Source organism: Rhodamnia argentea, chromosome 10 (genome assembly GCF_020921035.1).
Source record: "Rhodamnia argentea isolate NSW1041297 chromosome 10, ASM2092103v1, whole genome shotgun sequence".
NCBI classification, from domain to species: domain Eukaryota; kingdom Viridiplantae; phylum Streptophyta; class Magnoliopsida; order Myrtales; family Myrtaceae; genus Rhodamnia; species Rhodamnia argentea.
Window position 1 is genome coordinate 9,721,887 of NC_063159.1, and position 27,925 is coordinate 9,749,811.

Genomic DNA, 27,925 nt, shown 5'->3' on the forward strand with positions numbered 1-27,925 from the left:
AAAATAGTTTGGGATAAATTTATCACGAGTATACCGTTTGAGAGTTTTCCATTGTATTAACCATTGTTTTTGTCAAAAAGAAACTTTCATTTCATTTAAAAGAGAACTACATAAGTTCAAAACCAAACTAATCACAAATTGTTACAACCCAGTACATGGACCATATTGAATACATAAAAAGTTCACTGACCACATTGCATGTTTGGACAAAGTTTGGAGAACGTTTGTTGTTATCCCTTATTAGAAGATTCTACTCGCAATGTGAATTGAACTCGTAACCTCATATGACTGTCGATCTTAACCACTAGGTCGGCCACCTTGGTGGTCATTGCTTTTATAAGTCTAGCGGATCTCACGTAGGCATGCCTTAATTTGGCTTGACTTTCCAAGCACGAGGTCAAATTGACGAGCATTTCAAGGTGCAACGTAATGTGGTAAAGTAATTTAATTTTTTTTTTACATTGCTAAGGCAACACTAAGCATAACCACATATCTAATTACAAATATTTATATTAATACGTCACACATAATTTAAGATTCAGCTCAATATTTCATGACACTCGAAAATATATAAAAATCTGGCTCAAACATCACATGACAATTTGGAAAAAAAAAAGAAAAGTCCGGAGTTACTCAAAGAATCAATGTTGGGCACAGTTATTAGAAATCCTTAAGTGCATCGATCGGTTGAATTTTAAAATTTGATGACACTTTTAAATTTTTAAGACTCGGCCAAATTTACATGGCGGATATTAGGATATTCTACTAAATGCATCCTCCTTCTTATCGTACACAGTACATGCACATGTGTATGTTGTTTTGCGAGTATCTAATACTCGCATTTAATGATAGGTTAACGATTTTTTCATACAAAACCTACCAATTTCGTGCCCCGAAAATATTAGCAAAGTTTATTTATTTTTTTATTTATCGGCAAGAGGTAGGCCTTTTGAAAAAAGTGATCATGGACCTTAATTTTGGGTTTTAAGTTTGATTCCAAAGGACAGTGGGACAAAAGCCAAACTTTTTGGTCCCGTTCCCTTTTATGGGGTTTGATCTTTCTTGCTGCTGCGGCTGCAGCTGCACGATTTGAATGAGTCGAGGGAATGAACCAGACGGGCACGGACCCGACCCGATTCAAACCATTCACATCAGGTGCGTTCCAATTTCAATCTCTCTCTCTCTCGTCGAGATCGTTCATGCATGCTTGAACTTTTGTCCGATCTCCGACAGCAGCTCCCAGATCTGCTCTCCCTGTCTCTCTTTCTCTCCCTGCTTTGGCTTCGCGGGGTCACCGACACCACGCCTCCCCTGCGGACTCCTTCTGCTGGTACGCAACTCTCTCTCTCTCTCTCTCTCTCTCTCTATACGAATGAATTGTCTGATCCTGATGCTGAGCTGAATAGGAGAAGCTTTCTTTTTATTTCTTTTTGTTTCTTTTCTTTTGGGGAATCGCTTCGAGTTTCTCCTTCTTTGAATTCGATCTGGAGATCCGGTGCCGGGTTTGTTTGGAATCGCGATTTGGAAGTCGGAAACTCCGACGATCGGTCGTTGAATGCTCTGGATTTCGCGCATTCCACAATGTGCGGAAGGGATCGGGCTGTGCTCCATTCTTGGTGAGGCGTTGTGTTGGGAAGTATCCGTCCTCTCTGTTTCGTGCTGGATATCGATCGATTGTTGGGGAAAGTTCTGTCCTTGGGCTGTCATTTTAGTCCAAGTTTCGACAACGAGACATTTGTGATGACTTGGACGGCGATCGGATTATGGCTTCTGAGCTGAGGGTTGCGCACGAATGGGTCTGATCATGTTCAAAGTTATTTCGTGCAGGATAGACTATTTGCCGGCAACTCGTTTTTGTCAATCAAACATCGACTTTTCATTAGCTTAACCTGCACTTCCAACGTTTGCTACATCCAAGTACCCTTGTCTCCTCCTTTTTCATTTACCCTCGAAGCTTGAACAAAGGGATTTCTAGCAACTCCATTTTCATTCATGTATTTTATCGTAAGCTAGATAGATAGGTAATAGCATGGTGGTGCATATTGCTTCTTAAGAAGGCCAAGTCCTTTCACCAAACCTGTTAGAATATGTACAATCTACGTCACTAAGACCAGAGCTAGAATCACTGTACCCTATATTTTAGCTACATATTTGAAGTTTCGGATGGTAACAATCTACGGTATGGTATCACTAGCTAGCTAGTGCTAGTTAAAGTCATGTCTAGAGGTGGGATTGAGTGAAGCTTAGCCTATCGAAAATACCAGAAACCTTACTAAAGTGTTGACTCATTTATACTGATATAGGGCTTCTTCTTGGATCCTGCATCAGATCATTGAGCAAAGGATCAGGCAACAGTCCTAGAGGAAATCCCTTCGTGAGCTTTTTCCCTCCCTTTGAATCTGACTTTTACTGGTGTATCCTAGTTTTCCATCTTACTTCCTGTCAATCTTTCTCACCCTATATACTATTGATTTTTACCGACTTAAATGAGAACACTCCGTAAAGAAAAGTAAAATTTTGCGGTGAAATTCAGGGACTGTGGTTGGTTTATATGTCATAAGTTCAGTGCATTTGCGAGCCTGTATTTCCTGTGTTCATTGTTGAAAATGGATCTGGTACTAGAGGATCAAATAACATAGAAAAGTTTAGTTTTTATTACAATTAGTGTTTACTAGGATGAAAGAGTTAGAGTGCTGTTTTGTTTGCTGCAGAAATAACTTTTGAGGGTGTGACATTTAGAGGGGTAGATATATGAAGAACGGAATTCTGGAATGCAGTGTCTGCCACTCACGTCTTGTCTCCCCAACTTCTAAAACTGTGTCAAGGGCTTATGATCGACATAAAAGCACTGTTTCATCAAAACAGCGGGCTCTCAATGTTCTTTTGGTTGTTGGGGATTGCATCCTGGTTGGCTTACAGGTAAATTATTGATACAAGTACTTACTCAAATTTCTTCTGTACCATATATATTTATTGCTTAGAACAAATAGTAAGGTGACTGTGAAATGGAGGGAAAATAACCATTGTGCATTTTGCATATGATAAGGAACTTGTAAAAGTTTCATCATTTCTACTGTCTGACATGTTCATCCAGTAGGCATATGCATATAATGAAGACCTAGCATTTAATTAGTTCGCGTTTAGGTCATGACAAGCAGTCACAGCTTGGCTGCCATTTTGATGTGGGAATTAGCTTCTTCAATTTTAATTTCACAGAAAGCTTGCTTTTGGCTTTTTTTTTTTTTAGTTTTAGATTTACCTGACAACTATGGTCCACGTCTTTTGGCCAGCCTATTTTAGTTTACATGTCCAAGGTCGATGGAAAATTCAACTTCAACCCTATCAGCGTTAACTTTTTGACGGAGGCTGCAAAGGTCCTCTTTGCAGTTGTTATGCTTTTGTTCCAGGTAATGTTTATCATTGTCAAATGTTTATATATGAACTTTTTTACTTCAGCTGTTCTGCATAGAAATTTATTGCTTTGAACTCTCCAATAGGAAAAAGAAGATATAATATGAATGGACAATCTAGCTATGATGTCACTTAGTCTTCAGAAAAATTTGATGTTGTTCTCCGAACAAAGGTCATTCCACGCTTTCCATTGCAATTGGGTTCACTTGTACTTTCTCGGGTGTAATTGGCATAGCTTGCTTATAACCAGAATAGAAATGGCTAATAAATCCTGGAAACACTTCGTATGTTTCAGCTCGAGGTTAACTTTTATTCTATTTTGCAGGCTAGACATCAGAAAGTTGGTGAGAAGCCATTACTCTCAGTCTCCACATTTGTGCAGGTAATGCATTTCTTTTGTTATTATTATTAATTTTTTTGAGGAAGGGGCAGCTGGATTGTAGAGGAACATCAAAGTATATTTCCAATTTGAGTCATTGTTGTTCTGCGGGATTTACTAGATGCTAATTGAGGATTTATGAATGACTTTTATGTGGAAGAAAATGCCAGCTTGAGCCTCGCATGTGATTTCCGTTCACCTGTTGTTTTTTCAAAAACTAGATGCTACTTTAATAAGTGCATTAGGATCTTCTAGCATGCTAAATTGATGATCAGAACTCTGAAGTGCTCCATTAAACCTTAATGGGCTTGATGGGAAGAACGTTTCTTCAAAGATTTTGTTTGATCAATGGCCATTGGGATCTGTAATGTGGCTATGATGGGAAGAATGTTTCTTCAAAGATTTTGATATTGTTTTAGTCTCTTGTTTGCTGTTGCTGCTATAATTTATGTGACACTTTTTGATGTTTCCAATCACATGCATGCTTAAGGAAGCACAATATAGGTAAATAAGGTGCATGTTAGGGAACTTCTCAAAATATAGATCATGATATGCTGGGGTTGAAAATCCCGACAAAGCAATATAACTAGAAAGTCCATAAACAAATTGTTATATCACTTTCCATGAGAAAATGAGAGAGAAGCTAAAATGTCCTTTTGTTCATCTGAATATCCTCCACTATCCTTCTTATTTACTCAGTTGTGTGTGATGAATGCAAAGAATTAAGAACCATTTTTATGAATAAGTCAGTATCCTCAATTAAGCAAACAGGGGGAAGAGGGGTGGTTGTTAATTGACCATACCAAACCACATATACGAAATGGACAGAGAGGAAGAACGACAGTGGTTAAGATTTCAAACCTACTAGATGATGTAGGAAGAATTCTTGATGGCATGCCAAGTAAATTCTTCTAGGTTGAGCGAGTTGAATATTTCCATGTTAGCAATGGAGATAATTCAATAGCTATTTGAGTAGAAGAAACTTAGGGTTTCAATCCAAGACCCTTTAAGAACTCCGCTCCCTAAGTCGGGCAAAATCCTCGCTCAACCCGTGCGGCCTTAGGAACTCCGCTCCCTAAGTCAACCTTGACCTGCTCAAACTCACAAGGTTTATAGAGAGAGAAAGTAGAGAGAGAAGCTCTGAAACTCTATAACTCGTAAGAATGAGATGATACAATGAGGGAGAGGAGGTCCCCTTATATACAAGTTCTCGTGAGATATCGTCCATAGATCCCTCCTAGATCTAACAATGGAGATTGTATCTCCCCAACTACCATCTACCCGCGATAAATACAGAGACGAGAAATTCCCATATCACCCGCCCCTGGATCTTCTAGAATTCTCTAGGGTCTTCTACCTTTAAAGGTCATGGTCCTTCGTACAGAAAACCTCTTGGATGATGCCATTCTACCGGACCGTATCACTGGGACACGGTCGGATACGCCCCGACACAAAGTCAATGCGTGTCCAAACTTTTGACACGCAGTCAATGAATGGGACACGCTCAGACTCGCGTGTCCCTAAATTAATTTAAGCAAATTTTTATACTTTAAAACCAACATCTGGCCCTAGCCCCATAGGCCTAGCTGATGACCCATCGCCCGGCCCAGCTTCCGACATTGTTTCATGTACTGAGGCCCCACTTTATAAGGACCTTTCTCTCTCTTTCTCTATTTCTTGACCGATGTGGGACATGCAGAGGAGAGGCACCATCTCTGCAGTTTCCTCAAGCAGCCCACCAGACAGCCTGTGTGGTACTGCACATAGGAGGGTAAACCCCAAAAGTCAAAATACATTTTTAAATAAAGCTTGGTTTAAACTGTGGCATTAAGTACATAGATGAAACAACATACCTTTCCTCTCTTACAGTGAATTAGAACAGGATGATTCCTTACATCTGCAATAAAAATGACAAGAAGAAACATTAAGTAAGGCCTCAAACAAAATTTGATTACCGCATTCAGATAAATATAGGAGGAGAGTGAATCATTGTCATACCAAGTAAAACCTTCAATGCCTCACAAACTTTCTCCTCTGGGATATATACAAAAGGTTCCTGAAAGCACACCCATGGTGATCGCTTTTCAATGTTCAACATCATACGTATCTCTCTTCTTTCATAGTCATTATTATGTAAATTCATTCTAGTTCTTTTATTATTATTTATTTATTTGTGTAATCATAAAAATGATAATTTAACATGTATATCTAAAAATATACATTTAATATATGTGTCCTAGCGTGTCGAAATTCTCTATTTTTTTAAAAATCACGTGTTGGCGTGTCGCGTCGTGTCGTGTCGTGTCCCGTGTTGTGTCGGTGCAACATAGCTCTTGGTTACTTTATACATTATATGCAGACATAATAACGAAAAGCCTGCTTCTGCATTTTCCAAGTCATCAGCCTCTCATGGACTTGTTTGAAAAATTGAGCAGAAGGAGAAGGAACAACAATCCTGGTTGGCAGGAGGTTGTGGTTGGACGGGAAAAAGATGAATAATTCAGTTCTCTCTCAACTTGGTTACTTTGAAGTTTGAAGAGAGTTATAGGCCCTTAGGAGAGCCTCTGAAGTTGTCGATTTAATGCCACTTCACATAAATTGGTAATGCCATTAAAATGAAAATTATTATAAATGGCACAGTAGAGTTACAAGAATTATTGTCTGCCACCCAATGCCATCGGCGCAGGCGGCAGCAATTTATATTGATGGATGACTACCTCTGCATGGTAACTGCACAAGGTCCCAAAAAGGGGAAATGCTTCATCCCCAGCTCTCTCTGCTTGTGATTCATCTGTTCTTAAAGATTCTTCCCTGGTGAACATGAACATCATGAGTTCTGCTTATATTACCTTGACATCAATTTTTTTTTTTTTTATATCTTTATAACGTTTTTCCTTTTGTATATTTGTCTGGCTGCATTTAGATCTGTCTTTCAGAATTTTTAAAGAGTATTGGAGAAAGATATCCAGCCAACTTTTATATGTGGCAAAGGAAGTTTCTAATTGTCACCACTTTTACAATTTTCAACCACTGAGTTTCTAGATTATTGGTCTGCCTATAAGCTATGTTGATTTTGTTTGCTAAAGCTGGCCAATTAGAGATTTCCCATAAAAATATGCAAGAGCAACTTTCACATTTTTATACATGCAATAGTTCTCACATTTAGTCCTTCGTTAATGTCTATGGTTCTGTAGGCAGCTCGGAACAATGTGCTTCTTGCTGTCCCAGCTCTTCTCTATGCAGTCAACAATTATTTGAAGTTCATCATGCAGGTATGATTCTCTTCAAAAACCTTTGTAGCAAGTGAAAGTATCAACTCTCTCTCCTTGTGTGCTGCATCTGTACATTGTTATCGATTGATGTGTAGTTGTCTACATGCATGTGCCTTTGTTTGCATATTGGATGGTGGAGATGTGCACTTTAGTGTGTGCTTCCAATTATGATCTACATGTTTACATGCATGCATTTGTGGCATGTGCAGAAAGGGACATGCTATTAATTTTTCAAAAGCCAGATAGCTTTCTACCGTTGTCTATTATGCAGAATTGTAGGATAATCAGTTTTTTCGAATCTTCAAAAATTTTCATGGGAATGACAGGTTGATTTGAAGCTTCTAGAATTAGTTCTTTGTAGTGTGAAACTTTATTGACAGTGTTCTTGCCAATTTATAATGTGGCTTGTCTAGGAACAGCAATACTCTGAGGTCAGAATACTTAGTGACAAGAATTCAGATGTTACTGAAACCAGTCATATCTGCTCAAGCCACATAGAAGTAAAGAAAATGTGTTTGATGCAAAGCTTCTATCTATTTTCTTCTCCTTTCACATATTGTCAAAGATCCTCCTTAGCAGGGATGGATTCCGTAAGCAATAAGAAAACCAGACAGCGGCAAATGCTGCTTCTGGTTTACAGATTTGTTAATGAGCTTCTTTAATTGTAAAATCTGAAGTAATTGCTCCTTTTGGAGCCACTGCTTTTCCTGTTGATGTGTTACGACTAACAATAGAATCCATCTTCTGCAGCTATATTTCAATCCTGCAACTGTGAAGATGCTAAGTAATCTCAAGGTATCGTCTTAGTAAGAATTTTCTTTGATTGTTTCTCATTTAGGTAATGTCCGTCTCACTGTATTGGGCTTATATTGGTGTTCTCCTTTAGTGTTATAGTGGTAATTTCTGGCAACTTTTTCTTAATGTTTCCTGGCCATATTTTTCTTTTAAATATGTTGTAGTGATTGTCCCGCTTTTTTCTTAAAAACACCGAGCAACTTTTGAAAGTCGTCCTTGTTCATTGACCTTTTTTCATGCAAAATATTCCTTTCCCTTTTCTTAATAATGTAGCGGAGAATGCTTGCCATGGTGAATGTAATGCTTTACCTTTCATTTTAAAGCAATTGCTGGGCTTCCCATGTTTTAAGATGCTCTTTTCACGCTAAGATGCCTTTAAGTTCTACTTAACCCTCTCCCACTCTCCAAAAGTCAGGATTGTTCTTGGAAGACCTCATGGGATACCATCTTCCCAAACAAGAGATGCTTGATCTTTTAATACACTTGAAATTGTCCCCCTTCTTGCTCAGTTTTTTTATAACCCAAGAATTAGACTTCTTTACCATGGCATATGGTTGTTTACTGTTGATATGTTATCTGGCATGTTCATTGTGGATATGAACTATCATATCGGCAGTCATCAAATTTTCCTGGTTAGACTGGTGTTTAAGCTGGAAAGCCACATTGAGTACTATCCCTGATGAAATGTCTCGTGCAGGTTTTGGTGATTGCTGTTTTGTTAAAGATTGTCATGAAACGTCGGTTCTCTGTAATTCAGGTCAGTTTCTCCTCTATTTTCTTTCTTGCATTTTCACGTTGATTAAAACAAGTACAGATTTCTGTGATACTTTTCTTCTAGGCTACACCTTTGGCTCTGCTTATAATTGCTGGTGCAGAACTGATTATTTCTCTTTGACAGTGGGAGGCTCTTGCCTTGTTGCTCATTGGCATCAGTGTGAATCAGCTGCGGTCTTTGCCAGAAGGGACTACAGCTCTAGGTCTTCCAGTTGCAGCGGGTGCATACATCTATACATTGATCTTTGTGAGTGATCTTTCTTGCCTTTTTAGAAATGATAGCTATCCCTTCACAGATATTGCATTGCCAATTGCTTAGCAAATAGTGAAATGAGTTTGAGGAACTCTTTTTGGATGATATCAATTTGAAACCAATTTTGGCTATGTTTCTCTTTGTGTCTTGGGTTTGTGTGCAATTGTTATTATTTCTTTCTTCCGGGTATGGTGGGGAATGGACTGGAGTTATGAATCAAGCGTGGAACCAATTAGTCCTTCATATGAGTTGATCATCTTTAAGCAAAACCTTCTTTATCTGTCACGCTTACTCTATGGATAAATTTGCAGGTTACGGTGCCATCTATGGCCTCTGTCTTCAATGAGTATGCACTAAAGAGCCAATATGACACAAGCATCTACCTTCAGGTAAGATTTCGGTCAGTTCAATTCGTCAGCATCTTGAGCTTTCTCCCTAGTTTGTTGACTTTAGGATGCACATAGGTTGCTAAGCTTTTCAAGGAATATTCATGACAGGTGTTGTCTATGTAATGCAAGGAATATAGCAGAAGGTTTTTTTTTTTTTGGGTCAAATAGCAGAAAGTTGAACTGCTTCCTTTTGTATCTCTTGAATCGATCAGGAGGCCCAATACTTTTGGATCCTGTTAATTTTTACTTATAACTGGATTATTTTCCAAGAAAGATATGGCTGCAATCATTCCAATAGCCGCACATTTTATTTATTAGTAGAAAGTTAAAAATGGCAATATTAAGCTGTATTTCCGAACGAGAATTTCTTACAATTAAACTAGAAAGGATGGTGAAGTTGTAACACTGAGGAATACTATATCTAGAATGTTTTGAAATTGTGAACTAAAGAAGTACCTAGTGGGTTTGGAAATCAGAATTTAAAATTGCAGAGGGAATGCTATCACATTGGTATTCAGAAACATCTTAAATGGAAAGCATTTCTATATGCTCATTGTTATATTGCTTTACAATGAGACTTGGAGCACATACCTTTAGTAATCTCAATTTCTTTTCTTCTTTTGTTAAGCACTTATATTGCCGTTTGGATTGCAGAATTTGTTTTTATATGGGTATGGTGCTATATTCAACCTTCTAGGAATCGTTGGAATGGCACTTGTTAAAGGTATGGAAATCACACAGTTGGCTATGATTCCTGCAGGCCACCAGGCATGTGGGGTGGCCTGGCATTTTTTTTCTTCTTTTATTTTTATTTTTTTGGGGTTGTGGGGGTGGTTTCTTTTGGGGGGGGAGGAAGGATCCGACCTTGGGAAATGCCAAAAAAAAAAAAAAGCATGGTAGATACTTCTGCATGAAGCTATCCCCTCCCCTTAATTGAACACTATGAGCACTCTATTCCACGTATTTGCAAGATAAACTTTTTACTTCTGGCTGTACAGTACATCTAATAGAATACTGAACTTTAAAGATATATTTTTTTATATTTGCATTTCTTTTGGTTAAGATTTCCTCCTTTAGGCTATGGAGATTTTCTGCTCTGAGATAACCAATCTGAATTGTAAGAAAATGCATACAATGATCATTTTTGTTTGTCGCTCTCAGGTCCGGGCAACTTCGATATTCTACAAGGACTTTCGAAAGCTACCATGCTTCTGATATGTAACAATGCGGCCCAAGGAATTTTATCCTCCTTTTTCTTCAAATATGCAGGTTGGACTGTATGTATGATCCATTGAGTTTGTAGCTGTGCTCTTAATCTATCAGTTCGACAGCTGGAGACCTCCTGTTTAATGGAACTAAGTAATTTGTCATATGCTTTCTGTCTTTTAGATGGCTTAACATCTCTAACATATATATATTGGGGGCCATTCCAGATACAATCTTGAAGAAGTACTCGTCAACTGTCGCCACAATCTTTACAGGCATAGCATCTGCAGCTTTGTTTGGTCACAGTTTAACGATAAACTTTATGTTGGGAATTTCCATTGTTTTTATCTCAATGCACCAGGTAAGCGGAGAATTGTTCCATGGGTTTTTTGGTTAAATAGCGATCTTATATTTGCACCTTCTTTCCTTCACTTGTCTTATGCTTTTAATTGTGCAGTTCTTTTCACCCCTATCAAAAGTCAAAGATGAACAGCAGAATGGGGTGCTGGAGTTGGTAGAACCGGAGGATAACCAAAGGTATGCCTTTACAATTATTTCGGTACTCTTACATGCCTAGAGGATAGGATCTAATGTTACCAGTCGCTGAGAACTTGAACTTTAGCGAATTTCTAAGTAGGTTTAATTAGGACCTGGCAGAAGTCAAAGCGTTTGCCCAGATCACTAGGATCATTGGTTGTTTAAGAAAATTGAATTTATGAAGAAGCACACAAATTTTGTGCTAATAAATGTCTTAGCCAAGTGTAGTTGCTCCTGTGAAATAATGATGGAAGCTCTCTTCTATTACTTAGCTGGATCTTTGGGTTGACTTTGTTGATCATCTTCCAGGTCGAGGGATTCTTTTGTAAATATGGCAGCAGGAGCTAATGATGAGGTGTGAAATTCTTCATTCTTTATGCACCGATTTTGATCTTTCTACACTTTTGTCATGTCACTGATGCTCGTCCCTGTTGATTTGCCCTACTCTCAGGCTACCCATAGAGTTGGATCTGATGACAGGCAACCACTTCTTCCTAGATGAAGTTATTTCAGGTATTATATGTCTCTCCACCTCGATTACACTTGTATCTTCTATATATCTTGGCCAGTCATCCGTGAAATAAATGTCCTGCGATGGAGTGTGTGAGACTAAATGTGCCGAGTAACATTTACCTTTAGCTGAGTTGGGAACTTTGGAAGAATCCATCAGTTCTTTCGTCCGTGATTCTCTTGTTCTATATGATATCGGCGCTTGTATGTGAGACGCATCAAGATGATATGAGACTGGCTGCTGCACTTGAACATTTTTTCAGCTTGGAAGTAGTTACTCCAGTAATCTCGTGTGTTTTTTGGCATCATAAATGTTGTAATGTGATGCAGCTTAAGTTTTTCATTTCTGGTAGTGCAAAGCTGTAGCCCTTTTGCTTTTCCCCCCTTTGAGGAAACTGATTAAAAGCATTCTTCTGGCAGGAGTGATTGGTGGGTACAGAATTAGCCATTTCTTACAGAAAAATAAAATATAGAGAAATCGTTCCACTTCTTTGGATCCTTTTTGCTGGTCATGATGAAGAGGCTCTCGGAAAGCCACACTGATGCCAAGCAGGGGGAGTGGATGAGTTAGGAGTGGACTGAGCAGGCTCTACATCAAGCGACAAGCTTCGTGAAACCTTCATCTTAGACCAGCCGAGAGAGGAGTTTTGCCCCTTTTCTTTTTCCTTCTTGCTGTATGCGCGATTCTTTCTAGAATTTTATAGTCACGTTCGAGTATTGTTCGATACCGACAAATGCTCCCAGGATACCTTGTATTAGGGAAATGAATTATGCTAGAACTATATGAGAATGAAACACTGCTCGGTCAATGCACTTGTCAGTATCAAAAAGACTGTAACTTGTACATTCGACCGACTTCTAAAATGCAGAAATATAGCAAGAAGCAAGATTTATGGAGTGGCCTTGCTTATGTCTTCCCATTCTTCCTCGCAATATCTTAACGGTTTAAGCTTCTAGAAAATCTAATGGAGAGGCCGGGTCAGCACAGAGGTCCTTTTCGTTTGCTGAAGTGTTGGTTGTGTTGAAACTCTTATGTTTTGCTTGTAACCGTGGGCTGTGGAGCTCATATTTAGAAGCTGATGCTGACAAATATTATTGAGTTCTGGTAACTGGTTGAGGGGGAAAACAGGATGGCAAGCTCATGAATTAATGTTGAAGCAGTTCAATTTTGTGCTTTTCATGCTTCTGAGTATAATTTGCTCCGGCAAGCCAATAGGCGGTTCCACCGTGAACTTTACGATTTAGTAGTGAAGATCTTAACAAAAAAATATGAACGTAACGATTTAGGAGTGAAGATCTTAACAAAAACAAGTATGGAAAGCTATTCGGTTGCATTTGAAATGGTAAGGTCCAACATCAGCGACATGGGCTTGTGAGCAGGTTTTCGTAATCGTCTTCGGTAATCATGTGGGAAGGCAGCTGAATACGAGATTTTAAAATTAAATACATTCGAAGATTGTCTTTTCAATTATTATTATTTTTTTCGATTTATCCAAGATAAACTCCTGTTCAGGGAGAAAAAAAAAAGTTCGAGACATAATCGAGATCATTTCTAATACCATGATTTAAACAAAGTTGTATGGTGGAATTTACCAAAGGTTGTCTCAACTCTACTCAAGATCAAGACTTTGGATTTGCTAGGCATTGGGTTGGCTGGATTCGGCTTTTTCTCCTCCAAGAGCTCTGGAGTCTCTTCGCTTTCTTCTTTTGTCTCATCTCATCTCATTCATTCCCGCAAAATTCAATGACCTCTCTTCACTCCCTCTCTCTCCTCTTCCTCTCTCCCTCCTCCTCCTCCTCCTCCTCCTCCTCTTCTCCTTCTTGCTCTCTACTCAACCACCGCCGCCGCCACCACCTAACTACTCGCCACCGCCAATGGCCTCCGCGGCTGCGCAGCCGCCCCATCGCTCCTCCCCCTCCCCCTCCTCCTCGTCTCTTCTCCGTCTCCTGCTCCAAGAAGACGAGGCGCCACCTTCGCCGCCGCCGGAGGCACGTCCTCGCCAACCCCGACACTGCCGATGCCAAGTCCTCCAAGCTCGTCGCCTGCGACGAGCACAGCGTCGAGCTCACCATCGACTTTACTAGCTGGTCCGCCCGAGCCAAATCCGGCTTCGGTCCTCTCGTCTCCGCCGGCAGAGACGCGTACGCGGACCTGAGTACGCTCGTCACGTTGGACGATAGTAATAGAATGGTGATATCCTGCCGAAGGTCGACCATCCAGTTTGTCGGGAGTGTGGTGGCTTTGAGCTTTGTGGTCGTTTTCGCGCTCAAGGTCGTGGTTCAGTTGGTGCTTGGATTTAGGTCGCGGTTTGGGTACAAGAAGAATGAAGCTGTGGTGGTCAGGAGAGACAGGAGCCTTGGTGGCAGAGAGGTGGTTGTCGCGACGAGGAAAGAGGTTGATGGCTCTAGGGTTTTGGATAATCCCCTTTCGCCTGCATTACAGGGGACTGTCCATAGGTCTCCCCAGAGAAGGCGTAGGAATTTCACGCCTCGGCTTGAAGAGAAGTTGCCTGAATGGTGGCCAGCTGCGACGACCTCGTCAGCCGTGGATTTGGAGGTGGATAAGGAATATTATCAGAGGGAGGCTAATAGATTGGTTCGAGGTTCGTGCTTGTTGCTGTCTTGACATTTAGAATAATTGCTTGTTGTTTCCTTGCTAGTCTGTTAGAGACACTGTACCATGCTAAACTTTTATATCTGCCCGTTATCAAGGTATGACTGCATGGAATTGGGTGCTCAGCTCTAGAATTATGTGTTGATATGAATAGGGCATAGCGAACCAGAATGCTCAGTTAAAGAGTTTGGGGATCCGTCATTAACGTTAACCCCATAAATAAATGGTATTAACAATGCCAAAGAAATTTGTTTTGGTCCCTTTCCTAAGTCAGACTTTAGCAGGCATTAACTTCGACCTTCTTGGATGCTCTGCGATGCCCGATACAAGCTAACAGTCTGGCCTTCATTATCTTATCTCCGTTGATTAGATAGGTGATATGCATCTTTTATTCTTCTGTCATTGTGCATTGCTTGACGTGAAAGTGGGGAATATGAGCTGGCCAATGATTTGGGGAATTTGCACTCAGTGGTACTGCTGATGCATGCTTGCGTCGGTTATAGGCCTTTCGGGTGCATGCTTGCGTCAATTATAGGACTTTCTGGTCATATGGAAGGATACATCTCTGTATCTTCATGCTTAGATTCTTGTAGTACTTATTGCAGCTGTGAGGCTTCCAATTTCCTTGAGTCTGCTGCTATTTTGGTTACATCTGGCCTTTGATGGAAATTTTTGCTTCCAAGAGTTCTTAAACATTATTTGAATGGTTCTCTGCATGTGAATGGGAAACATTTATTGCTTGTGTGTTCTCAATTACGATTGCCTTCAATTATGTCTTCAAGGCAACTCACGAAAATGGTTATGCAGAAATTGTTGACAATAGATTGCGTGGAAAGGACATCATGGTCGCTGACATAGTTCAAGTTAGTCCTCTTATGACTTGTTAATTATATGGCATGAAACATTTTATTGACTTATTTTTGATTCCCATTGGTATGTAATTCCTGTTACCCTTTTATTAGTAAGTTCAAGCAGTCAAAATGAAAAATTTTATGAATAAGAATGTTCGCACTGAATTATTAGACTATGCGCAATTATTTCTAAACATGGTATTTTGAATTTTGCAGCGATATTGATTAAATAACCAAGGGAAAGGAAGTTCTCTTCAGGATAACTTTATTCACGATCAGTTTCCAAGAGCTGAGGAAACTTTTCCATTTTTTTTGTTTTCTGGTCTAAGAAATTTTTCATCATCTGTGCACATCATCTGCAAGTTGTATGCTGTCTGAGGTTAATTTTTTTGGTCGTATCTAAGGTTAATTGAATGCAGTTAATTTAGTGCAGTCGTGCCAGTTCAAGGAAGAGATTACTAATTTATTTGTTATCCTCTCATGTTATCTCAGTTTCTCCATACTATGACCAAATTAATGCACTTGAGTTTTTTATATTTGTAGTTTTCTCTGTTTGTGGTGTACTGGTTTTTCCTCAGCACCAGTTGTTTATCAGGTGATCCATTAATGACATTCTGGACTTCTCTTTGCCTGTGTGGACGAGCAGTTGCGTCGCATATGCAGGACTTCGGGAATCAGAGTCTCCTTTGGCACAGAAAACACACGGGATTCATTTTATCGTGTGTCTGTTGACTTTGTTCTGAATATGTGCAATCAGTATGTACTTTTAGACCGCACCCTCTATCTAGTTGTTTTTGGCCAACTCTTTTATCTTTTGGAGTTACGACTTGCTAAGAAATTTATAGTTCTTCAGGTCGATCCATCTCTTTAGAGATAGATGGGGAAGATCCTAGGCAATTCCTTGCTGGGCTTGCTGGGAACATAGGGCTTGAGACCATTCGTGCAGCAAGAATTGTGTCTGCTGCTGTTGCTGCACGCACACGATCTGGTTTTCTACAAGCCTGGGTAAATATTTCTCCTGTTTGGCAGGGTCACAACCTAAGCATGTAAAGCAGCACTCATGAGCCAATGTGACTTTTTGAGAATTTGAGGACTTAGTTATGCTTAAGAATAAAGAAACACTTCTTACTACCTAAGTGTGTGTCCTTATTTCTTGTTATCGGGCTTTTGACAACATGAGCAAGGAATAAAAAGAAGCAATAAAACCAACAGTTGTATGACACGATTGATATCTCGAAAGGTGGTTTATGATTTTGCCCAACCCATTATATTCTTACTAAAGGCACCTTTCAATTATTTTCCAAAAACCAGGTTGACTGCGTGAAGTTGTAAATTGAGAAGCACATTGTTTCTTTGTATTAGCTGGTATGGTGGAAAACTGATTAAGAGATGTGGGAGAAATTGGTTGCATAATTTCTTTAGTAACAATCCTTCTTGTAGCAAAAATAAGAACAATGAACTTTAGATTAATCCTTCTTGTATTAGCTGATATGGTGGAAAACTGATTAAGAGATGCGGGAGAAATTAGTTGCATAAGTTTATTCAGTAACAATCCTTCTTGTATAAAAAATAAGAGTAATGAACTTTAGATTAATCCTGGGATTGAACTTTGAAACATCAGCGCTATTTGGTTATTTGAAACATTTCACAGTGCTCTATGGTTAGGAAACATTTTGGTTTTAACTTGTCATTTTCCATGGAAGTAAAGTAACTGGTTTGGGAACATGTTTGGTAGCCTACCCTGTTTTAGTTTCCTTGAATATCAGAGAACAAGAGAGTGCTGATTTCACTATGTTCAAGCTGGAATAAGAGGAAGAATGAAATTATGCGAACTACTTATCTTGTTTTTTTTTGTTTTTGAATCGTAATTAAAGTGAAATGCATGGAAGTATGTGGATTGTGTAAATTGTCATTGGTGCCAAGCATACTTTATAGGAAAAAGAAACGTGAAGATGAAAACAATTATTTTAAAAACTTTTCACTAAAACCATAGACAAAGAGTGAATTCTAGAACCAGACACCCACAGGGGGGATCAGTTATTGGGTAAATTTCTATCTTTGAATTGTTGAAGCCATCCAAGGCAACATCGATATTCTGCTGCCTCATGATTTCGTCATAAGCAACTTGCACATTTTACTGCAGGCATTGGAAATGCAAGGTGAACATTCTGAAGCACTAGCTCACCTATCAAATATTTGTGTTCTTCACCAAATATTCCCTCCGAGAGACTTTTCTGTATGTTCCCTGTCAGAAACTTTATCAATTCCATGAGCTTTAATTCATCTTCAGAGCTGTGGTTCTGATCAGGAGCTCTAAACATGCAGATGTGACCAAAGTATCTTAGCTTGTTTCAACTGTTTACTTCAAATTAGCATAGATACACAGCTTTATGCATGTCCAGTTTATTAGCTGTTAGTAGATGCAGTTTTTGCTCTTAAAAGATAGCCTTTTTGTTATTTAATGGCATGATTATCTGAGCAATCTATATTAGTTGTAATTCTTATCCCTCTACTCCTTTTGTAGCCTGAGATGGAAATGGTGGCTCTGGGCCTCGAAAGACAATTAAAGCCGGAACAGAGGGAGTATCTACTGAACATGCTTGTCGGCGTTTGTGGTGAAGAGCGACCTAAAAGTCTGGGAGAAGCATTGGGTTTGGTATGGTCTCTTTACGAGGACATTATGAAGTTTCTCTTGTGGGACTTCTTTGGCTATTAGGCAAGTTGAATTTGTTAGGTGCAATCGGCACTTGAAAACTTGTTAAGAGAATACTCGGAATAACTCACCAACCAATAGTCATCAGTTAGCACATTTAGCATAACATTGCATTTCTCCCCCACCCCACCCCGTATTGTGCTTGGCCTTCGCTGAAACTCGAAACGACACGTGATCACCATAAAGTAGGTAGTAGGAGTGTGTGCAGGGCACAAGGTAGGAATAGTATTTTGCCCTGGGCTGGAACTTTGTTGGGCAAAATATAGCAAGACGGTTTCGTACTGAATTTCCCAACCTTGTAACCATGGAACAGACATAAATTACAGTAGAAAGTACTCTAATGATCCTCATTCTATAATTCCAAGCTTACAAGAATACTCATTTGCAACTCCAACTTTTTAGGTTAATAGGAAAAGAGGAATGCTTGTGTATTTAGAGGAAACAGATAGGGAATATTTCAAATCATAGGTAAATATTATTAGGTTTGTCAGACCTGGAAGAACGCGTATCCGTCTTAAGGAAATGGGTTGTGGATATCATGAATAGCAGATAAATATGTCCTACCGCGTTACGGTACATTTCCATACGGTGCTTGCACAGGTAGAGATTAGTATGATCTCAAGTGCAAACTTCCCTGTACATAAAACTTGCTAATTTTTTAAGAGTTTGTTTTCTTTGATACTTTCCTTAAAGTCAATCCTACCATAACATTCGACCCAAAAAAAAAATAAAATCCTACCATAACGGTTTTGATCGGTTCTGCTCCGTAGGTGCCTTGCATACCCTAAATGTTACTGGACATTCATTCATGCTTTGGCCTCCTTCTCAATTTGTGCTTCTATCCTAGCAGCTTTGGATCTGCTTGGCTTTGTTCAATGATTTTTCAATTTTTGCTCTTGTAGGAACTCTCTCTGGATGATGGTGCTGGTGACCACTATGAAAGAAGCCTTTCGTAGTATTAGGTAGAAAGAAAACAATAAGTTGGCTTTTGAGGGGTACAAGAGCAACTGTACGTTGTATTCTTTTCATACCATTCTTGTCAGAAAAACACCCTGGCAAATGGAGTGATCGGTCTTCAATAAACATCTATTTGACCTATAGAAGTCACTGTGAAGTGGTTGGTATAGTTCCGCCTGCTGTTCCATCACTTGTTTCCCCTTTTACCTCTTTGTGGCAACACCTTTTATGCTATTCCTTTCATCAGAAGTCAGCTGAACCCTGGGTTCTTTTTTGGAAATATCCTGATGTTCACTCATGCAACGACGATGATCCTTAGTTCCTTACACCCGTTTCGGGCGAGTGCACTTGGCCATTTGTTCTTGATAGGGGCAATCTAGCCTTCTTAGTCGTGATCATGGAAGCCAACACAGTCGTTCGTTGCTACTTTTTTCGGGGTGGGGGGTGTTTTGTTGTCTATGCTTTTATGTATGGGCACATCCCAGCCGATGGCTGGGGACTGTAGGGATTGTGTTCGCAGTAGAGTGGACATAGGGTTATAGCAGAAGCCAGTCTTGAATTGTGAATGAAGAGAACACTGAGAAGTAGGTTTCCTTGATGTTGTGAGGGGGAATCGTCAATAGAAGTCCTGGACTTGGCAGTTTGAGAGAGAGAGAGAGAGAGAGATGCCATGAACACTATTTCATCGAGTAGAGTTGCTAAATTCATTTGAATTAAATATTGGAAAAAAATGACACAAGTTGTCCTTGAACTTTGGCAAGATGTGCAATGTGGTCTTTGAATTTTTAATTTATTCAAAGTAATATATGAACTTTAGCCCAATGTGCGATGTGTCTCCTAAACATTAGTTTGTTCAATATAGTATGTAGATTTTTTGTTTTTTTTTTTATGATGTTTAACTTGGTTCGCGGACTAAATTAAAATGTTCAATATTGTTTATGAACTTGAATTCATGAGAAGATAATATTAGACATTTTCACATAGTTTAGGGACTAAATTAAACAAATTAAAAGTTCAAAGATCACATTACTCATTGAACTATAGTTCAGGGATCACATTGAACAAATTAAAAATTTAAGGACGACATTTTTCGGCAAAAAATAAATGTCAAATGAAGTCATGTGGGACTCTCCATTTAACTGGATCTGTTCTGAGTATTTGTGATGTAGTTATACTATATGCTCTGTATCTTCTTCACTGAACGGAGAACGCTGCATATTAGATTTTTTGAAAGTTGATAGCGAAAGGGTAATGACATTCTTGTTTATCCAGTTGAACTTGGGGGCTAAGTTTATCTATTTAAGGGAAAAGTGCCCTTTGTTTCACTTTAATGAGCATTCACAAATTAGCCTTGCATAAATAAAATCTCTCCAATATGGTTACGAGGGACATTATAAGACATCCCATTAACATGCTGTTCTTTTTGGTTTTTGCAGTTCTTTGATCGTTACCGAGGGAGACGTGTGACTGTATAGTTCTGTACTCGCAAAGCTGGCGATACTTCTCGTTTTTGTGTCTGCTTTAAGCTCCCCATGGAACATATGGAATTGTGGATAAAAGTAGTCATGACTCGTGCGATATGAATGAAAGGAGGAAGAAGGAAAGGTTGCGTGATGATAGCGGGATCAGTACTGTAGTGTCTCTTTCCTTCGTTTGGTGGTGGGGATGTTCGACCCTCACTGACTGCATCCCTTGGGCATCTTTTCCCTCATAAAAGGTGAACAACAGATTTGTTACAAGAGCTGTAATCTAAACTTCCATGGCACTCTCCATATACCAAAATTCAGCTTCGCTCCATTTTTCGCCTTTCTTTCAGACAGTCAATTTTCATTTCAAGTTGACTCTCTTCCTCTCTCGGCGAGCGTGCGGGGTTTGAACAAGAGAAAATTTTCCTCAGTTCTTCTATGCGTGTTTCATCTATCCATCCGCTTTAGATGTATATTATTATTCCCTAGGCTGGTTAACGATGGCTTTCTTTTGGCAATGTCCATAACTCATGCTCCATTTGCTCGGAAACTGGGTTGTAATTGAGATATTTGTTCCTTAACAATGGATGTACTCAACCCAATTGAAGCCTGGGAAGCACTCGTACATACCGCAAGACTAGCACCATTCGCAGAAAGTCAATACAAAACATGAGCTTAAACGTACTATAAGGGTTTCAACTGCAGAGTAGAGCACAGCTGTAGCAGTAGTAGAAAAGCTTCAGTTTTCTGACTGGCCGAAATACCTCCCGGAAATGGTGGCCAGAATATTCAGCATTATAACTTCGCCGTCCATTTCAGCCTTCTGCGCTCGCAAGCTCGCACATTTCCGGAGCAAACTCCGAAGAGATGCACAAGTGTTAGAATCCAATGGGGTGTCCACCGCCGCGCACAGAGCAAAGAGCCACAGACAATCGTTTCTTGAAAGAAGGCTCGCGGCCTCCACGGAGTCTATGCGTTTTCTGAGCATGGACACCCTAGCTACCGAGTCCATCCCAAGTATTGTGAACAACATGGGGTCTTCACTTTTTTCACTGCCAAGATATTCCCGGCCAGGATTAAGGACTGCTTCATCAACCTCCCGAGCAGTTTGACAGTCGTTCAAAATTTCTGAAGCATTGCTTTTGGGATGTTGAACAGGGTACTTCTGCACAACCTTGATCAAAGAATGTAGTTTGCCTGAAATTTCAGCACTGGCACTCTCAACACTCGACAACGCCTGTAAAATAAGGTAACCATGATCACTTTATTTCAGTTAACAAACAACAGAGTGCAGGATGGCAAAATACGTTGTCACCTACTAGCACGCACAAGATTTCAACTGAGACTTCACCAGGAACAGAAACTATCGATAATAAGTAATCAAGCTAGCACAAAGATCAGCACCCCACATATATATGTAGATATAAGGAGCCTACCCTCCTCAACATTGAAAAATCCTCAAGAAAAGCGTCCTCCCATTGTTTCAGTGGCATCAAATGCTCTGGACACTTGGCAATCTCAGGTATTACAGGCATGTAAGTGCTCTGTTCTTTGTGTAATTTACTCTGGTCAAGCTTAGCTACCTTCACATTTGGAATCTGTGCGGCTTCCCACCTAAGACAAGACAATGCATGCACAATCAGAGCCTTGCCAAAGGTCTAAGACTAGTGCGAGAACACTAACAATTCTTCTTTCAAGTTATCAGCAGTGAAAACCATTTGAAGGATTGGCAGCATCAGAAAGCAAAAGAAAAGGAAGCTGCCACTACAAGTCATGTTCAATAGGAGGGTGAGAGGTTGTACGATAGTCATTGCTATCGTACATCCATGCCTTGCTAGACTAATGTGCGGGGACTATTGGCACGAGCTGCCATCATTTTATAAAACCGGCTTCAAAAGTTGCCAATATCAGCTTCGTACAAAGCCTGATTATCAATGGAAGGAAAGCTTCTCACCTAGACGTAGTCATTGTATCTTGTCTTTTAGATGTAGCATGCACATTTGTGGGCCATATGAGCCAACAGGTGTCAACCATACAGTGGTCATATCAAGCCATTTCTTTGCTCTCTAACCCTAATTCTTGGCAATGCTAGAAGAATAACCTGGTGAGAACCTATATTATAGTTCAAGCACATTGTTGGAACTATCATGTTTGTATGGTGCCCTTATGATAGTATTCATAAGAGACAGCTAGCCAAGGCACTTTGCTTTCCTTTTCTTTCTTCAATTCTTTGCATATCACTACATAGTAGCTACTGATAGCAAAAAACAAAAAAAGAGCCATCATGGAACTAAGGTAACACTCAAAGAAAGTAGATGCTGCTTTTAGGTTTCTACCTCCCGACATTAATTTTACCACTAAACCTAAAAGCTGGAAATGCAACCGCCAGAAAAGCACTAAGTGGTGTGTACAACCAAGCTGCCCCACGACTTGTTAAAGAGGTCCCTAAAAAAGTGATCACACAGTTGGACAACATGGTGCATACTTAAGATATATACTTTCTGCGCTAAGTCTAAAGGAGCTCATTTCATGTTTGCCTTGTGCATCCTAATCAGACGAAATACAGATGGGCATTTTTTTAGGCTGGTGAAGTGAAAAATAATATGAAAGGAACCTCGTTCCTCATGAAAAGGAAGTATCCACTCCACAAGATGAATCCTATCACCCATCCATTAGTTATTATCAGCCTGAACAATGACCACCATAAGCATGCTCTCAGTTAAATTGATTCCTCAACCTCATTAGTAAAATCTAAAATGTGCAGTGAACTTAGATAACTTGATGCATTACAGATGCTTGAAGAAAGAGGAGCATTACGCGACAAAGTATATCTGACTCTCCGATCCACAGACACAGCACAACCATATCTCTTGCTCTCCAATAACTAGCATATGTCATTCAAATGAATAATACAAGAGTCATGATATGAGAGACATGGTTTTAGAAGATCAATTTTAAGGCTGGTCTAGAAGGATCAATTTAAGGCGAGTGTGAAGGCAAAAAAAATCTGACAAAATTTCAGCATTGTAAGCTCTCTTTGGTGGTCCTCAAGTATCAATCAAGTGTCACGACGGTCACGATACCCGCTTTCAAAGTGTATACCATATACATCATTCCAATTTTACCCACTCTTAACTTTAAGATCACTCTTGATGATACAATCGACCCCACTACATATGGTAAAATTGTCAGCTGGTTTTATACAAATTATTGCATATTCCTTTACTTTCAATGTGGAAGGTTGATAGGTTAAAAATTACTATAAGGTCTTGACTGGGTTAAGGCTTTTGGAATCATAGGAAAAAAAAAAAAAAAGACAATACCATTACTTTAATTGACTAAATTCACATTGACTAAAAACTGCTAAAAGAGCCACTAAATTTCCATAATGACCGTACAAGATAGTTTAAAGGTACTGCGCGCCAAACTTACAAACTCACTAATCCCCTCTTTTGTTGCTTTCTCGATGAGCGAAACACCACCGCTTCCCATACCACATATCTTAGCATACAATTATCTAGTAAAATATGTCTCTCTCTCGCAATCTGCACACAATTGTAAGGTGCACAACATCACTCAACATGGGAGTCCCTCAAATATATTTTCATATCATTGCACTTCATTGCTACCATATCGTCCTAAATTTCATATCATTGATCTTCTTCAAGGTCACCACCTATGCACGCACTCTTCACAGGCCCTTTAACCGTGAGCATGTTAGCACTTCTACTAATCCCATCTACTCACTGAGCATCTACAAACCACTGTCTCACATCTCTAGAACTTACTGATATTGTCTAACTTACCCAGTCTTGAAGCAACACCATCTTCCTCTCTGCCTCTCAGTTCTGATATTTATAAGAAAATTTATGTCTTCAGTTGAAATTTACTCTCGGACGATAGTCCATGAAGCCTTTGCTCTCGACCATAATAATGTTTCTGTCATTCACTCTCCTCACATAACTAAATAGTACTGAAAATTGCAACAGAAAGGGTGTGGGGAGGAAAATTAGCAAACATTGTTGAGAGAACTGTACTTATTCAATGTCTAAGATGATTAAGAAACATATACCTGACCCGCCTAAGAAACTCTAACCCATCTTCTGGAGGCCCAGAATCAAAGTTGGGTTCTCCCTCAACCAAAAAGGCTGGTCTTTGGATGCTAGCAAAGTATTCATAACTGTTGTCACTATCTTCCTCGCCCCCTTCTTCTATAATATCAACATCTTCACAACTAATATTTTGGCCACAAGCAGGATCCAGATCCATACAGTTTGTTTCACTGTCCTCTGTGTTCTCTAGTACAACACCAACCTGTTCTTTACACCCTTCACCTGAAAGTAATGACAAAATCCAAGTTTTCTTAAAAGAAATTGCTTTGCATCGAGAGGAACATAAACATAGAACAAGGGATATATCCAAATCCAAGCTGTGTAGAATAAGAGTAACAACGTCCCACATGTCATTGAGAAAGGTAACAATGTGAATGCATGCACTGCTGTGAAAACCAGTTCTATTTACAAATGAATTGCTTGTGCTGATTTCTTTACATTTCCACCACATTTTGGATGAACAAAGATGTCTGCCTATACTCCTAGGGTAGCAGACAGTAGCTTTGAATGTACAACAGCAAAGTAATCAAGAGACATATGACCAATTTGTTGCATATAGGGTCTTTAGTGTGGGAACAAAGTAATTCATGTCATTCCCTCTTGCACTTCCAGCAATTGCACCTGTTCAGAACAGAAATTTGAACCATCAAATTGACACATCAGGCAGGTGACTATGTAAATGATTGTTTTAAGAAAGGAATTATAAAGTGATTTTTGAGTTTTAATATAATCAAAACAAACAGCGGAAAGTATTAATTCAAACATGGTAGAATAACAATGACACAGGATACAAAAGAGAACAGGGAAGTAATCAGGCTTAATCTGATCATCCTCAATAATAGACCTTTACTGGATATAAACAAGAATAATTACTGAGGATGCAAATCATCTAGGAAACATCAACTTCATAGATGTTATCAACGCAACCGCAGATGGTGTCATTAATTTTAGCAAATTCACTCAATCTCCACAAAAGAAAAGAAAAATGAAACGAAACCAGAATTTGATAAGGATGAAAAGGGAGGAAAAAGAAGATCGTGATAAGAAACATCAGTCTGCCTTGTCATTGGCAGACTAAAGCAACCACGAAGAAATTGAGTTGTCAAAATAATATCCACTGCATACTCAAAAGCCCATCCCCGTACAACAGCATTATCAGAGAAATTTCATTCGGTTGCATCTCTCAAATTTAAGAAACACAATCGGACCAAATCCTGAGGTTCTGAAGTGATGCACATCATAAGGATATTTCTCCCAGAGTTTTTCATCAGCTTTATGTAAATAATAGTTAAAAGGTCCTTGAACACCAAAAAAAACAAGATCACACAACATTGTCTCTAGAGGAACAACAATCTAGAGTACTCTTCTAGTGAGAAAAAAAAAATTAAGCATCTTATCATAGTATAATATTCTCAAACCGAAAAGCGCGTCTTGCAATTTCAACCCAATGAAACAGCTGAAGGAGATTAGCAGAGGACAAGGTGCAGAATGCACACTGCAAACAGAACCAGAGATAACGTTTTGCAAAAATGAATTGTTTCCTATATGCAAATTCCAATGTTGTGTGATGATTAACGCTAACCACATAATGAAAATTGAAACAGGTAAGACACTGCAAGAAATCTGTGTGTCCAAGATGCTGGAAACCAACTTGAGCAAAGACGACCTTCATCAATTCAATTTCAACCTTCTCTTTTAATTCAAAAGTAGCATTATTTCAGTGCAGCCAAAGGAAGAACACTGGTCAAGTTACTACAGTAATGATACTCACCAAGAATACCAGGATCCTGCGCCCTCCCAAGGGACTGACGCTGGCAATGATAGCTCAAAGTAGACTGTGCCCAATGCTTAGAGCTTGCAAGGTTTGCATACTCTCTTGCCACAGGGCCCAGGCCATCATAAATCTTTCTCCAAAACTTTGGTTGTTCTGAAATATTAACAAACCTCAGGGCCTCCATTTCTTCCCTCAAGTACCTTCTTATGGTTCCGTCACCCTCTGTTCGACAAGCATCTACAGGTTCATCGAAAAGCACTAAATTGTCTCGCTTTGCACCTTTCCCTTTCCTCCGAGGACCTCTAGTCTTCTTTACATCTGCCACTTCTTTCGCATTTTTATTAGCATTTCCTTCAGAGCATCTTGTAGAACTTGCCACCATTCCCATCTCCTTGTCACCCCCATTTACAATTCCAGGGAACGAGAGGGGTTCAATCAATGCAGTATCATCAATGACTTGAATCTTCAAAGAACGTCCAAGAGAGCCATCGATTCCGTTCTTGCCTTCCATGTCGTCACAAGTATACACCAACTCCCCAGAAATTTTGTTTCCATCAGTCGCAACCCCTATCACATCAATAGCGGGGGATTCATCAGTGACAAACTCTGACCGGGCTACCTCTCTGAAGATTGACCCACCTTCAAGATCATTCAACAACTGCTGCTTTTTAATTTCCAACAGACCCGCAGATACTTTGCCATTACCAAGAAACTCCCCATCGCCATTCAGATCCAAAGAAGACTGGTTACCCATCGCTTCGAAAACAGAGCCCCTCTTGGCTTCCTCCGCGGAGTCCTCCTCAATGACTTCCTGGAAACAGACGGACCCCCGCGCCTTCGGAGAACTCGACGTGCCCATCACGTTCACAATACTCGCACAAACTTCCGCGGACAACGTACCCAACGCGCAGTCACGCGATTCTTGCACTTGGCACGAAGTTTCGATCGAGCCCTCGACACCGGAGGCAGTGGCCGGTGGTCCATCGCGCCCTCGTTCATCAGGCGAAGCAGAGCCCAAGGTGCCATGGCGTTCTCCGATGGAAGAAGGAAGACGTCGGGTGATTTCGGACGATGGAGAGAGCGGAGTTATGGGAGGTGAATCGATGCAGTCGGCCATGTCGATTTTAGAGAGAGAGAGAGAGGGGTTAAGATAGGGGTTTAGGAGCTTCTCAACAGACGCAGTTAGGATGAGATGGAGACGGAGATGGAGTCATTTCTTTGTGTGTATTTATAATAGTTTGAGCCTTTGAGGTGAAGGAGATCTTCACTAGCATTTAGGCGTGTTAAAAGAAAAAAATAATAACAATAATAATTTGATAATTCTTTCGATTTCGAAAAATGATACGCTATTTCGGAAACCTAAGAACTCAATCGTGCATATAGATCAACAAGTATATCTTGAGTTGGTATTCAGCAGAGGTGTGAGAAAGAATTGCCTTGGAGGTATGCAAATATATATTAGATTAGCTTACCGAACAGTTTATCAAGCAAAGACAATTAGGCCATGCAACGATTGAATTACTCAAGGAGAACCATTAGCAAAAAGGCTAGCATCGGATTAAGTCCTAACTTAAGCTACAAGAGATGGTGACTAAGTCTAAGCACATCAAGCCAATGACTTTGAGGACTCAGGTAAACCAATCAAGTTATCATGGAAAATAAAAAAGTGACTTTATCTGTCAATTTCTCCACTATCACTCTTAGAAAGTCGAATTCTATCGAACTCTATCTTACGTAAAACACGTACATCCAAATTGCTTTGAATGGGGGTAAACCATCATTGCAACGAGTTCGCAAAGTGACCAATACCGGCAAGATCCCGAATTGAAATTGGCAAAGAAGTGAGTAGATGATGATAATGAGATCAGACTTCACGAAATATTTTGGGTGCTCATAAATTATTTAAATTCAT

At 39.7% G+C, this 27,925-nt stretch overlaps 4 protein-coding genes across 8 annotated transcripts; 2 read left to right on the forward strand and 2 right to left on the reverse strand.

Moving 5' to 3' along the window:
• The first annotated feature begins 1,101 nt into the window (after window positions 1-1,101).
• On the forward strand, window positions 1,102-12,423 carry LOC115739109 (CMP-sialic acid transporter 3). Of its 4 annotated transcripts, none has more exons than XM_030672016.2 (17): window positions 1,102-1,155; window positions 1,237-1,330; window positions 2,712-2,919; window positions 3,291-3,407; window positions 3,737-3,793; window positions 6,985-7,062; window positions 7,813-7,857; window positions 8,555-8,614; window positions 8,756-8,878; window positions 9,196-9,273; window positions 9,928-9,997; window positions 10,435-10,542; window positions 10,707-10,840; window positions 10,937-11,016; window positions 11,326-11,371; window positions 11,468-11,529; window positions 11,947-12,423. In XM_030672016.2, exons 3-16 carry the CDS (start codon window positions 2,752-2,754, stop codon window positions 11,516-11,518), a joined length of 1,215 nt encoding a protein of 404 aa, XP_030527876.1. In that variant the 5' UTR covers window positions 1,102-1,155; window positions 1,237-1,330; window positions 2,712-2,751; the 3' UTR covers window positions 11,519-11,529; window positions 11,947-12,423. The 4 variants fall into 4 exon arrangements, with proteins under 4 accessions (XP_030527876.1, XP_030527877.1, XP_030527875.1 ...); XM_030672017.2 differs by having other exon boundaries at window positions 1,123-1,155; window positions 1,234-1,330; XM_030672015.2 differs by lacking the exon at window positions 1,102-1,155 and having other exon boundaries at window positions 1,179-1,330.
• LOC115739110 (tyrosine-protein phosphatase DSP1-like) lies at window positions 5,220-6,009 on the reverse strand. The gene is made up of 3 exons (XM_030672020.2): window positions 5,789-6,009; window positions 5,644-5,687; window positions 5,220-5,547 (listed from the first exon to the last, which is right to left on the reverse strand). Exons 1-3 carry the CDS (start codon window positions 5,931-5,933, stop codon window positions 5,461-5,463), a joined length of 276 nt encoding a protein of 91 aa, XP_030527880.1. The 5' UTR covers window positions 5,934-6,009; the 3' UTR covers window positions 5,220-5,460.
• Window positions 12,424-13,261: 838 nt separating the features above from the next.
• Window positions 13,262-18,835, forward strand: LOC115739106. Its single transcript, XM_030672014.2, has 7 exons — window positions 13,262-14,129; window positions 14,948-15,003; window positions 15,638-15,747; window positions 15,837-15,996; window positions 17,135-17,227; window positions 17,516-17,647; window positions 18,607-18,835. Exons 1-7 carry the CDS (start codon window positions 13,271-13,273, stop codon window positions 18,658-18,660), a joined length of 1,464 nt encoding a protein of 487 aa, XP_030527874.1. The 5' UTR covers window positions 13,262-13,270; the 3' UTR covers window positions 18,661-18,835.
• A 1,843-nt stretch (window positions 18,836-20,678) lies between these two features.
• On the reverse strand, window positions 20,679-27,169 carry LOC115739304. Of its 2 annotated transcripts, XM_030672328.2 has the most exons (5): window positions 26,409-27,169; window positions 26,011-26,375; window positions 24,200-24,461; window positions 21,564-21,741; window positions 20,679-21,364 (listed from the first exon to the last, which is right to left on the reverse strand). In XM_030672328.2, exons 1-5 carry the CDS (start codon window positions 27,128-27,130, stop codon window positions 20,867-20,869), a joined length of 2,025 nt encoding a protein of 674 aa, XP_030528188.1. In that variant the 5' UTR covers window positions 27,131-27,169; the 3' UTR covers window positions 20,679-20,866. The 2 variants fall into 2 exon arrangements, with proteins under 2 accessions (XP_030528188.1, XP_030528187.1); XM_030672327.2 differs by having other exon boundaries at window positions 26,011-27,167.
• Window positions 27,170-27,925: the final 756 nt, after the last annotated feature.

Excerpts from the sequence above, each read along its gene's own strand:
- LOC115739304 (XM_030672327.2), bottom strand. The coding sequence starts at position 27,130 with ATGGCCGACTGCATCGATTCACCTCCCATAACTCCGCTCTCTCCATCG. Across the intron at positions 24,462-26,010 it reads GCAGGATCCTGGTATTCTTG|GTGAAGGGTGTAAAGAACAG; the intron begins GTGAGTATCATT and ends CATTACTTTCAG. Across the intron at positions 21,365-21,563 it reads ATTTTTCAATGTTGAGGAGG|GCGTTGTCGAGTGTTGAGAG; the intron begins GTAGGCTCCTTA and ends CTTATTTTACAG.
- LOC115739106 (XM_030672014.2), top strand. The coding sequence starts at position 13,271 with ATGACCTCTCTTCACTCCCTCTCTCTCCTCTTCCTCTCTCCCTCCTCC. Across the intron at positions 14,130-14,947 it reads GGCTAATAGATTGGTTCGAG|AAATTGTTGACAATAGATTG; the intron begins GTTCGTGCTTGT and ends ATGGTTATGCAG. Across the intron at positions 15,004-15,637 it reads TGGTCGCTGACATAGTTCAA|TTGCGTCGCATATGCAGGAC; the intron begins GTTAGTCCTCTT and ends GTGGACGAGCAG.
- LOC115739109 (XM_030672016.2), top strand. The coding sequence starts at position 2,752 with ATGAAGAACGGAATTCTGGAATGCAGTGTCTGCCACTCACGTCTTGTC. Across the intron at positions 3,794-6,984 it reads CAGTCTCCACATTTGTGCAG|GCAGCTCGGAACAATGTGCT; the intron begins GTAATGCATTTC and ends ATGGTTCTGTAG. Across the intron at positions 7,858-8,554 it reads AGATGCTAAGTAATCTCAAG|GTTTTGGTGATTGCTGTTTT; the intron begins GTATCGTCTTAG and ends TGTCTCGTGCAG.
- LOC115739110 (XM_030672020.2), bottom strand. The coding sequence starts at position 5,933 with ATGAATTTACATAATAATGACTATGAAAGAAGAGAGATACGTATGATG. Across the intron at positions 5,688-5,788 it reads GGCATTGAAGGTTTTACTTG|ATGTAAGGAATCATCCTGTT; the intron begins GTATGACAATGA and ends TTTTTATTGCAG. Across the intron at positions 5,548-5,643 it reads TTCACTGTAAGAGAGGAAAG|TACCACACAGGCTGTCTGGT; the intron begins GTATGTTGTTTC and ends TCCTATGTGCAG.